This window comes from Anser anser (genome assembly GCF_964211835.1).
Source record: "Anser anser genome assembly, chromosome: 4".
NCBI lineage: Eukaryota > Metazoa > Chordata > Aves > Anseriformes > Anatidae > Anser > Anser anser.
This window is the reverse complement of record NC_139724.1, coordinates 30,541,506-30,554,582: the sequence shown is the minus strand read 5'-3', so window position 1 is coordinate 30,554,582 and position 13,077 is coordinate 30,541,506. Positions and strand designations below refer to the sequence as shown.

General features: G+C 36.5%; 1 protein-coding gene across 9 annotated transcripts in view; it reads left to right on the top strand.

Moving 5' to 3' along the window:
* The window catches only part of RAPGEF2 (Rap guanine nucleotide exchange factor 2), a 184,704-nt gene that overhangs the window by 150,288 nt on the left and 21,339 nt on the right, over nt 1-13,077 (top strand). For all 9 annotated transcript variants that reach the window (XM_083832688.1, XM_083832686.1, XM_083832691.1 and 6 more), the window contains 7 exons: nt 844-996; nt 1,328-1,492; nt 4,540-4,647; nt 4,730-4,933; nt 5,023-5,131; nt 7,951-8,197; nt 11,565-11,722. In XM_083832688.1, coding sequence (XP_083688814.1) covers nt 844-996; nt 1,328-1,492; nt 4,540-4,647; nt 4,730-4,933; nt 5,023-5,131; nt 7,951-8,197; nt 11,565-11,722 — 1,144 coding nt within the window. The remainder of the gene's footprint in view (nt 1-843; nt 997-1,327; nt 1,493-4,539; nt 4,648-4,729; nt 4,934-5,022; nt 5,132-7,950; nt 8,198-11,564; nt 11,723-13,077) is intronic.

The following is a 13,077-nucleotide window of genomic DNA, read 5'->3' as shown; positions in this document are numbered from 1 at the left end:
AAACAGTCAGTTGTAAAGGAGCACTTCTCATAGCATAAAACAACTAGCTTAATCTGTATATGTGGTGGCTGCTTACTTCTTCCCATCCAGAAGACAATAGCCAAGCTCTGGGTGAATTATGTGTTTTTCTTGGTCCTGATGGCTAATTAGCTTCTATCAGATGCCCTTTGAAATCGGTGAAAATGTGTTATGGAGTCTAACTGCCAATAAGTGCATAAATCGTATCTTGTTAGAATAATGTTCTGCAACAAATCCAAACAGTAGGAGATCTGTTTCAGCTACTAATAGCTGCTGGAAATAGAAAAGTTCTGTAAATAAATTATGAAGAATGCAGAAGAAAATTCTATCTCTGGGAATCTTGTACCTTTGTCCTAAGTAGGTACATGATGATTTTGCAGCTTGTCAATCAAAAAAACCCACTAATTTCCGTTCAGTTAATGGCCCAAGTTAATTTAAGGAGACAGGTTAATCTCAAGTATTTGCAATTCATAGTGTATGTGTATTTTTTTCCAAGTTGTAGTGGGTGGTCTTAATTATATTTGGATAGTGTAGGTACTAGGAATATTATTAAGCAGGGAGATCTAAGCAGCTAAGCAAAAATGGCTGGTAATGCTAAGTCATTTTGTTCTGATGAATCTTAGGCTCCTCTGATTACAAGATTGTATTGGAAATACCGTGTATTCATCTGCTTATTCCAGCTGAACTGCTGGAATAACAGATTTGGCCAACCGCAGGTTGAGAACCTTCTTTACCTTTTCTACTAATAGAATGCTTGCATCATAAGTCTAAATGGTTTCCTGAAGACTTTACCTTTTAATACTGGTGCGTGATGATTCTTTCCAGTTTGTTTGTATAGCCCAGCAAGATTATTGCCGTATCCTCAATCAAGTAGAAAAGAACATGCAGAAGGTAGAAGAGGAAGGGGAGATTGTGATGGTTAAGGAGCACAGGGAGCTTGATCGCACTGGAACAAGAAAAGGCCACATTGTCATCAAGGTAAAAGCAAAAGGGGAAGAGTATTGCAAAGGTCTGTATTCTATAAACTTCTGCACTTGGCAAATAAGGCTCAGGATTAGATGAGATATGTATGATAACATGTATTTGAAAGTAAAAATTTCTAGTTTTTCTACTTTAAAAAGTTATACACGTGAGTAACGAAGTGATTTTTATAAAACTTAATTACAGAAGCTTTGCTTATCTCATCAGTCAGTAGATACCAGTATTGTTCTTTCTAGTGTAATTCTTCAATATGATACAAGAAAAAAAATTTCATTTATTGAAAATGTATTTTAATTTTTAAGTGTTTTTTCTTTCTTTTTTAATTTAGGGAACAGCTGAAAGGTTAACAATGCATTTGGTGGAAGAACACTCCGTGGTAGACCCAACATTTATAGAAGACTTCCTGTTGACGTATCGGACCTTTCTTTCCAGCCCAATGGAAGTGGGGAAGAAGTTGTTGGAGTGGTTCAATGACCCCAGCCTCAGGGATAAGGTTAAAATCCCCTAAAATTTATACTCTTGTTATGTGCATGAAAATATAAGCTACTAAGAATAAAATAAAATTTTTTTGAGTGACTCAACTGAAGAAGACAATTTTAGTGACAGAATGCATGGATAAAACTACAGAAATATTTCTTCTTATTGTACTTTAAGTACAAACTTGTTCAGGCAAGGTAAATTAGCCATAATTTACCTTGCTGTGTTATTACTACTTAACTTAGTTGCTTGTAAGTATAGGGAAAGCTTTTTTCAGTAATTAGCATTTTTATTTAATATCATTTAATGTAGTTCTATTGTGTCTTGAAATTTGAGCATGTAACTGAGTCCTGTTGTCTATACATAATAGTAATTAACACAATTTGGCAAACATTTGGTGATAATTTATCCTTACATAAAGATACTGTAAAATAGAGCCACTGTTAAGAATCTAATCTATTGAGCCTTACACAGTGTTAGGGAAAAAAAAGAAATACAAGACAACAATCAAACAGTCCCTTCCCCAGTCAAAACTATCATGAGATAAGAATGAGGCCCTGTGTATTCGGTTTTGGCACACTGATAGAAGCACACTGTATGTTGAGACTATACTGTGCTTCCCACTGTAATGCTTTACTTCGAGTGTATGTATTTGTCAAATGTAAAACACTAGTTTAAAAAAAAAGTGTTTTTTTTTTTTCAAATTTTAAGCTAGGGGAATAATATTAAAATTTTGGTTTTCAACTTTTATTTATATTTGGGTATTTTTCTACTAGAAGTGCTAGTTTGTCTGCACGTTGGAGAAAGGACCTTACGTTTGGCAGAGAGGCAAGGCTTTGCTTCAGGGAAATGCTCACTGTTCCTGTGAAAATCTGACTGCTATGTACACTGGAAAGCTGCAGCTAATATTGTTCAGCACAGACCTGCTAGACCTTCAGATCTATAATACCATCTTTAGACTTATTTTGTTTGTCCTCCATGGATAATCCCCATAGCCTCTAAAAGCATGAGCAACCACAGTTGCTGGTATCAGGTCTGGAAACAGAGCAGCTCTTGTTCTGCCATCTCAAGAGCCAACCCTTTCTGTCATCGGTCAGCCCTTACAGAACCGCTGATTGGTTCACATGCAGGAAAGGCAAAAATTGGAATAGCTTGGGAGGAGCAAAGGATAAGTAAGTGGGGAACACAGGACCCGGAAGATTTTGTCTGTCTGGTTTAGGGGCTGGCAAAGGAGAGGGAAAGGGGTGAGAAAAACTTATGAAGCACCATCGGTAGCCAGTGATAGACTGGGACATTTGAGATCTAATCTTGCTTATGATTTTCCCTACAACTAGGGTACTTGACATAACTTAAACCGTTTTTTAGAGCTGCTCTCCTGGTTGAAATACGAGTAGGGGCATTCTTCTGGAAGTTACTGTTCAACTCTTTTCAGTGCAGTGTCTGCTGGGTGCAGCAAGAAGTCCCTACTTTGAAAGCAGCATTGATACTGAAGTATTTTAAAATATATGATGTGGTATGGCTTGCAACTTCCTGTTTTGCTTAAAAATTGTAGTTGTCCCAAATTTCACTAGACATCATCTGGGTCTTCCAATGTGATCCACATTTTTTTCATTTTCAACACAGATGTTTAACAGAAAGGAAGTTCATCTTCAGTTTTAAAGATGAAAATGTCTCAAATATGCCAGGAGTGCTACCCCTAGCCTACTTCCCTGTGGCTGGAAGCTGTAGTGCAGAAACTATGCTGTTATCTCCTTTTAGAAATCTAATCTCTCTAGGACTTCTATAGTAGTTGATTAGATTGGTCGTGAATTTCAGCAAGTCTTCTGAATTCATTTGTTTTTCAGGACAAAAGGGAACCCGCTTGGAAACTGCATAAACACAATAAACCATACAGCTCCCATGAGGGTAGCAGAGTTTGCTTTTGGATGCTTTGTCGCAGATCTTTAGCATAAGAGGTTTAGGTTTTGTGCAGAGGCCAAGAACTGACAGTGGCTAGCTGTGTGATTAAAATTTATATGAGATTCTGTTCTAAGCTCCAGTTCTTGAAATGTTCATTTTTTTTTTCCCCTATTGACTTGGTTCCCCAGCAGAAGAAATATACCTGTATTTTTGAGAACATCGAGTGGAGCAACCATTTTTGATTAAGGAGCTTTTTGAAAATTGCATGAATCAATCTTAATTCTAAAGGTCAAAAATATTCTACTTTGTCAGGACAAGTGCTGCTGATGTTCCAGGTCAAATCACATCTAAAGATCAAATTTCAGTGGGAGTATATATTTAAAAGGAAAAAAAAAAGAAAGAAAAAAAAAAGAAATAGAAAAAGAAAGGCTCTTGTTTTGTGGCTTTACTGTTCAGGAATATTAATTGATAGTATCATTTTTTTTCCTTCCCTAACAAACTGTAAAATACCAGCTAACATTCTTCTGAACTTGATAATTATAGTTGAATGGGGGAGCTAGGGGATGAAGAGAAGGGAGGAGGTGTAAACCAAAAGATTGAATGTAAGGAAGAGAATTACATGTATTTGCTGTTAAGACCTCTTTCCTGCTTCTCACAATAGCTCCTTTTTCCTGCCTCTGTAAACATACAATAACTCTTTTACACGGGCAAATGCCTAATGAAGTTAATGGTGGCTTATCTCAACTACTGTGAGTTTCAAGAGCCAATAAAAAAAAAAAGGAAGCTTTGTAATCGTGTGCTTGAAGAATTAAGCAGATTTGGAAATGTATGTGGACAGGAAATTGTTGTTACAAATCAGAAATTGATCTAATTTAGTGCTTCATACCTGTGTGTGCTCTATTCCCTGCTCAAACAACTTTGGTACAGCCAGCGTTAATTTTCTAACTTTTAGTAATCTATATGAAATACAACCCTTAAGCAATTTTTATACTTCATTCTCTCCTCATGGTAAATGGTTGCATAACAGTGAAGTTTGGGTATATAGTATTTAGGATCCTGATGGAAGCTTAGAGAAGCTTTAAGAAGCAGTATTTTTAAAGGACTTAGCAATAGTGTTGATCTGGGCTTTCTTGGGAAATACTTAAATTATTGATTAATTTTCAGGTTACACGGGTAGTATTGTTGTGGGTGAACAATCACTTCAATGATTTTGAAGGAGATCCTGCTATGACTCGATTTCTGGAAGAATTTGAGAACAATTTGGAGAGGGAGGTAAGAATGATTTTTTCTGACAGTTTTAGATAGTGGGGAGCAGTCTATTACATATAACTCATTATGCTTCTCTTTTTTATAGAAAATGGGTGGACATTTGAGGCTGTTAAATATTGCTTGTGCTGCTAAAGCGAAACGAAGACTGATAACCTTAACAAAACCATCTCGAGAAGCCCCTTTGCCTTTTATCTTGCTGGGAGGGTCAGAAAAGGGATTTGGCATCTTTGTTGACAGTGTCGATTTTGGTAGCAAAGCTACAGAAGCAGGCTTGAAACGTGGAGACCAGGTATGTAATTTTAAAATGTTTTATTTTTCCCCTTTTTTCCCCCCCTTTCTCTTCACTAAATAAAAATAACTACCTCTTTTTATTTTTAGATACTGGAAGTGAATGGTCAAAACTTTGAAAACATTCAGCTGTCAAAAGCCATGGAAATCCTTAGAAATAACACTCATCTGTCTATCACTGTGAAAACCAATTTATTTGGTAAGTTGGTGTGCACTTCGTGCTAACTTGTGTTCTAATTTAGATGGAATTTTTAATTTTGTACATAAAACATTTGAAAATGACTTAAAATGATTGTTTGAAATACTTCGGAGGTGGGAAGAATAGGAAAAGGAGGTTTGCAGCTTCTAAAGAGTCAGAGTTCAAAATCGTAGAGAAAAAATTTCAAATAACATCCTATATGAAGTCACTTGACTCTCACAAGTGCATATTTTTGGATTAAGAGGAACTGCAGTAACCATTTAGCTTGCAGTTATAAAACATGTCCATATGTGTAACAGTCCTTCCTCTAGAAAGAAGCCTTTTTTGGAAGTTCAGTTGTTTGGTGATTTTAATGTGTCAATGGCGTATGCTCATACTTTTTCAGTCTGTGCCTTGTGAGTGTAACAAGGTTAATAAAAACTTTCCGACCAGCTAGGTGATGATAATCTCACTACCCTCCGAATCTTTTCTCTCTCTCTTACAAGTACTTACGAAGTCATGAAGGAGTCTTTAAGCAGCTCGGGAGCTCAGTTACCATCATAAGAAATAAACAATTTGTTTGTTTTATTTAATTTTTACCACTGGACACTTGGATTATTAACATAATTTTGTGATATGTTCCCGAAATACCTCTTTCAGGATGAGGTTCTTCATTGCAAATAAGTAGGACAGAATATTTCCACAGGATGTCACTGAATTAATTGATGGTTAAATATGCTTAGGTTATCTCCAAAAGACATTTGTCAAATCTATTTCCTGGGGACTTTTTTCCTGTGCAGTAAAGATTCTAATGTTTCATCTGTATGTGCTTGTTTAGCAGTTATGTACTTGTTTCTCTATGTATGTGTTCTTTGTAACTCTTGGTTTTTTTTAGTATCATGTGTTGCTTTAGTCTTAAAACTAAAAGTAATTTCTTCATAAATTTTGCTTTCTCAGTTTTTAATCTTGTTGCTTTGCTCCAAATACCGAAATCACGGTAGAGTATCAGAGCAGAACAGTTACTTCCTGTGCATTGCATGCAATATTCCTTATCAACAAATCCCCAAACCAGTTTCCTATTTCTTAACAGCATCTTCCCACCTATATTTAATTTCTCTCTAGCCCCCAAACTCCTTTTCTGTACAGTATGGTTATTGTTTCTCCTTTGCTCTTCTTTAACTCTCCATTATTTTTGGTTTTTAAGGTCTCTTAGTAATTTGTTGTGTACTTCTGGAGGAATGGATGATTGTTAAGGACAAAAAGAATACATACATATGAGTAAAAGCCTTGCTCTGAATACTTATTCTAAGCTGCTCGCCATTGTTCTCACGTTTTCTACAATTCTGTATTTTTAATCATCAGTTTCATAGAGAATACCAAAGAAACAATGATTTTGTTCTTTTTGTTTTGTTTTGTTTTCAAAGCAAATTGCTTTTGTATATTTAACATAGACTTATTCAGTAAGTGCCAGCTGGCTGACATTCATTTTATTTCTTAGCTTATCTTATCAAAACCCCTAGTATCCCCAACCTTATCCCTGAGTTGATTATTCTTTTTTTTTCTTACTCCTTCCCTGTCTTAATATGCGTCCCTGTTTTATGGTGGTTTTCCACTTATAATAAGGAGGGAGCTGTTGAGAATACAGAGGGCTTCTCTTCTTCCTAAAATGAAAATCATTCTCTCATTTCTTCAAAAACACATTATACTATTTCTGTACAAACAAGTTATTCTTTACAAAGATGTGTAAATAATTAAGTTCTTCCTTACCTCAACATCCAACACACAAGATTGTACACATATCACTAGTTCTTGGTATGTTCTCTACTAGACCCATTGCAGTGGCCTTGTTTTCTTTAGAAACATTCAAAAATACCCTTTCTTATTGCTTTCTGAAATTCAGGAGGCATTTGCGCATACCTTTTATGTAGCCTCCAGTATTAATCTTGTAGTCTGTCCTAGCACAGGTTCATTATCTTTGAGAAGTACATTCATCATTACAAACCAAATCATCAGATAATTTTCCCCATTTATCTATGAATACCTTTTCTATTTCTCCGAATGTCTGACTTGATCGCCAGATTGGTTTTGTTTGTATTTAAATATATTGTCACTTTTGTGAAGTGCAAAGTTGAAGAAGAACTGATTAACAAATTCATCAGTTGTGCCTGCCTCATAGATGACTCTTTGTTAGAGAGCTGTGGGAGACAACTGGGAGCGGTAATAAGTCCAGCCTTTTGAGGTTAGAATTTTGCTATACCCAGTCTGTTGGCCTTCTAAGACTTCAAGTTTTCTTGTACATATGGCAGGTGGACAAAACAGCCATATCAAACGTCCAAGATGTCTCTTAAGTATTCTCATAGTTTCTCATTTTTTGTTTGTTTTATGACTTTGTTAGTTTCCATTCTGATTTCTGACTTTTGATCCTGTTGCTAACTGTTGCCTGTCTGTGAGCTTTCATTGCTGGCCATCAGTTTAAAACCTTCCTTTACGGTGGTTAATTTTCTTATGTCATTTTTGTCTAGTGTACTCTTATGCATGCTACTAGTCTGCAGAAGTCTATGTCCTTAGACTGAAAAATCAAATTCCTTCTGCTGACGCCATCCAAGCAACCATGTGGTCATCTAGTGTATTTCTTTTCCAAGCTGGGCCAATTTCCTGATTATTACAGAAAAGTAGTGTCCTTTTTTAAAAAAATAAAATTGTCTTATCTCTAAATTCAGTTAATACGTGAATTAACAGAATGTGCTAAACATTTTTTTATAACAATTTATATTACACTGGTCAGGTGCACAGTCTTTTTTACATTTTTATTCTTCTTTCCACTCTTTTCTCTTGTGCAGTTTTTAAAGAACTTTTAACACGGTTGTCCGAGGAAAAAAGAAATGGTGCTCCCCACCTGCCTAAAATTGGTGATATTAAAAAGGCGAGCCGTTATTCTATCCCAGACCTTGCTGTTGATGTGGAGCAGGTAATAGGACTAGAAAAAGTAAATAAGAAAAGTAAAGCCAACACAGTTGGGGGAAGAAATAAATTAAAGAAGATACTTGACAAGACTCGAATCAGCATTCTGCCTCAGAAACCATACAAGTGAGTGTTTTTTTCTTAAATACTTGCATCGTGTTATGTTTTTAAAAACTTCTCATGATACTTAAAATTTGTTGCGATTCTTTAATTATTTTTGTTAGAAAACAAAAATTTATTTTGTTAAAGAATTGTTAATTCTTTAATTATTACAAAACACTTTTGTATCTTCTAAAATATACTGGAAAATGCTAGTCTGAATATTTGAATGACAATAGGCTGCTAACAATGCAATTTGTGACGTCAATAGGAATATATTTAATTCTTATACAGCAATGGCATAAATACTTCTTCTTGGTTTGTGTTTTCTTTTAAGATAACTATTAACTGGAAGTATCCTGGGCAGTTAATTTCATACTAACTCCGTAAGCAGTTTTGCTTGCAAATTGCTGGTAGAAGTAGTAAATCCAATCTATACGCATTCCAGTGGTCTATAAGAATGTATGCATGATGCCATAAAGGAGACTAAGGTTAAAATTCTAACTTGGGTTCTCCGACAGAATAAAGCTAAATCTGGTTTCTGATACCTTTTATTCTATGAACACCTTTTAGAAATGGGATTCTGATGAGGAACTCAGAAACAATGAGCTTTATATGATTTTATGGGAATCTGGTTCTTGTCCAAGACAGATGGCATCAATGGGAGGAACATGAAAATGGCAATGAATTGTAGAGGGTAGCCGATGTGTAATAAGTATTTTCTCTTGTATTTTCCTTTCCGGCATACCATTGGGGAACATCTATGTTATGTAAACTCATGAAAAAGACACCTATACTGAAAATCTAGGATTTTTTCCTGCTATCATTAAAAAAAAAAAAAGTTTATTAGGTATTCCCACTCAAAAAATTAATACTCTTCTGAAACTTATTAGCAACAGAATAAATAGGATGTTACTGACGTAAAGGTTTATGGATTGTAAACGATTATATACAAGTAATGAATCTTTCTCAAATTGATGCAGATGGATTTCAGTAGAGGAGAATCTGTAAATCCTCATTTTATGCTGTTTGTCTTTACAACTTTCTTTTTGTTTCACGGGCCTTGTATGTTTGTTCCTGTGATGAGCCATGCATCGTCTTGGGTGTGATTTTTGCATTGTTCACCATTATTCATAGCTTTTGCATAAAATTCTCGTGTTGGTTTCACTTTTTTCTTTGATTCCTTTCATTTTTGTGCACTTTTTCTGTTCAGGGACCTCTTTGGGTAAGAGTTAGAAAAACAGTACACTTGACCTATTTTATTGTCCTTTCACTAGCTTTACTTTGTGCGTTTTATATATAGCAGTTTGTCTGCAAAGCTTGTTGACGTTCAGTTGTCTGTCTGCACAGTTTCTGCATAGAGATGTGTAGCTGTAGATTTGCCTGTTTGTGCTTTTCTTCCTGTTCTGTAGAAACTTCTGTCTCGTTCTTCCTAATACATGCAATACCATTCATTATTAAAGGACTTTACCTATTCTCACATTTTCAAAAAAAAAAATCAAAAAAAAAAATCAAGTGGGATGGAAAAGCTGATTTACTTATTAAAGTAGGTATTTAAAGACTTCATGAGTCAGCTGGCCAGCTTATGAGGTGAAACTGTCCACCTTTTCTTGAAGGTGAATGTTGCAGGTGTCTCAGTGTCTCTAGAACATATCTTAAAAAAAATAATAAAAAAAAAAATTTAAGCTAGTGAGCTAACTCTTAGAGTTTGTCAGCTTCGTGAGATCTTAAAGTAGTGACAAAGACAAATTCTGAGCAGGAGATAATGCCTTTCTTCAGTCTTGCTTTTTAGTCTGATAACGTCAAGAAACTCTCGAAGTTGAGCAAATAGCACCATTTCCTCTGGAGCTACTGTGAAATCTTCTCTCTGCCAGCTCTGAGGCATCTCTTGAAGTGTGCCTCTGGCCGCAGCCACTGCATAAGCTCTCTGGCTTCTGTACTTGTTGCCCCTTCAGATTCAGAAGGTTTTTGCTTCAAATAAGGATTAAATGTGGCTCCCACCTCCAGCTGTAGCAGAGCTCTGCCTGGCCCAGAGTGGAACATCCCAGATGAAGAGAGAGCCCCTCTCTCTCCTCTCTATTTGCAGCCCTTCAGTGGGATGCAGAGCATGCTTTATATTGAAGCAATTGGACACTTGCTATTCCACTATCCTTTCTATCACATTGTTATTCAGCAGGGAAGTAATTTCTTCATGCTATCTCCCTGCATGGCAAGTGTATACAGAAAGTAACAGAAATGCCTTTTTTTTTTAAAAAAAAAAGCAATTTCCTTTGACCCACAAAATAAATTAGACTGTCCTCATCACTAGGCAAAATATCTTCATGGGGTGTGGAGTCTTCTAGTGCTGAAATTTTGGGGGTTAATTTCTGGTTTGCATAACTTGAAATCAGAGTCAGAGTGAGTTCTAAATTTTAAAAATAGAGTAAACTGAGTAACTACTTTCCAGTTAAATATATGGACACTTAGGGGAAAGCTAAGAACTTTAGAAACATTACTTTTTTTGAAATTTAAAACATGATGTTTGAATTTGTAGAAAAGTTCAACACCTAGCTCCTCAATGTCCTATAGCAGTCACTCTCCTTCTCTTGCTGATTATGAGCTTCCAAGCAATAAGCAGATTAATTCCTGCTATAGTAGGATGATAGCTCTGTCTCTGATCCATCTAGCACTACTGACCTTTGAGACTCTGCCTTTCACAATTTAATAGACAAAATCGTTCACTTTTATTACAGAATGCTTTATTTGCACCTGTTAGGCACTTTGGAGGGAATACCAGTAGCACCCACCTGTGGATATGTTCTGTAGCCTTCCAAGTCAGCTGGTGTCATTTCAGTTATATTTAGTGAAGAGGAACTCTGAGAAGGTGATACAGGGTAGGAAGGCTGAAATGGATGAGCTCAACAATCCTCCATTATCTGTCTGTTGAGAGATCTTAGGCTGCTCTATGGTTACAGTAACTCCCGAAATACAGTTGCAAATCCTGTTTGTGATGGGGTGGAAGATCTATGAGATTCAGTTGTCAGTGGCTTTGAGGGGACAGCAGTACTAGTCAAAGTTGGGGTGATGCAGGAATGATGATGCATCTTTTGAATAAAGATCTTGGCCCTTGGGATAAAAATAATGAAAATATGACAAGTGTAGCAGCTCCTCAGAGCTTAGTGGTGAGCATGAGCATCTGCTGTCAGTGTGAGCAGGCAGGTCTGATCAAGGTGAGTGGACATTTGGGTGCTGTTGACAAATCTAGACAGCAAGCGCTGCTGTCTGCAGAATATTAACTTCTAAACAGCAATTCCTCAAAGCGTGGAAAATGTATTATAGAAACCCCCACGTGCCACTACTATGGCCCAAGCTCTGAATGTTTGTAAGTGCTGATTTTCTTTCTTTCTGGATGCAGTGACATTGGAATTGGCCAGTCTCAGGATGACAGCATTGTAGGACTGAGGCAAACGAAGCACATTCCTCCTGCTTTACCTGTCAGTGGAACCCTGTCATCCAGTAACCCTGATCTACTGCAGTCCCATCACCGCATCTTGGACTTCAATACAACTCCAGGTGAGGGGCTGTTCTACACCATAGAATTTACTTTTTTTTAAAAATTTATTTTTCTTGGGTTTCCAGAGCTTGAAGTATATATGAAGTTTTTATTAACTGTACACTGTCACCCACAGATTAGCCGTGTATGAATTAGGATTTGTTACCTTGCTCCAATATGCTTTACCCAGATGCGTACAGATGAATGTTCTTGAAGTGTGTTGTACACAGAATGCCTCTTACTGTCTTACTCTTGGCCAGTGAAAATTTTTTTTTGCTTTGTATTTTATAGTCTGCCCTGATAGAACAGTTTTTACAAAGACTGCAGTATTTTGAAACAACATGGGAGATCATAAGCTTAGATTAAATTGAAAGGACATTGGACACGTTGTTTGTTTCAGTCTTTTTCTGAACAGGCTTCTTAACTTCTTATACAATCTTGTACTACATCTGTAAAGGACAGCGTTTTCAAGTTGCCTTTTAGTTGCCCTTCCCCTTCTCTAGAAGAGTCTAGAGCTATATGCTGAATGCTTTGTATATAAAGTGATTTAAAATCCATTCTGAAATACTAAAAAACAAACAACAACAAAACAAAAAATCAACCACTGTATTTAGCAGAGAGGAACAAAGTATTGGTTGGGAGAGGAGCGAGAGTGAAAAAGGAGGAGAATGAGAACCTTGAGAGCTTTATCATATCAGAAGCGTTTAGCTGGCTATCCTGGAGGGGGAGGGATTTGGGCTCTTAATCTGCCTGCAAGAAGGTTCTTAACATGAAACCTTCTCTGTGTCAGGTATCCAAATTTTTGTTGTTAAAAGGTAGCTGCTGGAGAAGGACCTAGTGACGATAGCTGTGCAGACACTTGGTAGTTTTAGTCTAATACTTAAGAGTATTTCTCAAAAACAGAACCAACAATTCAGTGCCTTCCGAAGTCTGAGGGATTTCAAACCTTACCTAAAATGACAGTGCTTAAATATCAGTTTACGTACTATCCAAGTTGGTACAGTTTTTACTCTTGAAACTGCAATACTGAGCATCGCTTCATCTCATTTGGGGGGAGCACTAGAGAAGAAGACTACAAGAAAGTGGTGTGTGGTTTTTGTTTCATTTTTGTTTTGTTCCGGTGTCTAAGGTTGCTTCTGGGAGAGTGGGAAGATTAGTTGTGAGATTAAAAATATATAACCGTTTCCAACACTGAAGATATTTCAGTAAGTGCGTGACTATTTAGTCAGCACTTTATCTATAAATGGGTGGAAAGTCAGTTCTCCAGCTTGCCACTTACCTAGACCGGACATTCTCATAATGTGCTGAATACAGCAAATGGCTCACTACTAGAGCTATGGGGAGTGTTTTCTCAGGATTCAAGCAAATCCCATTT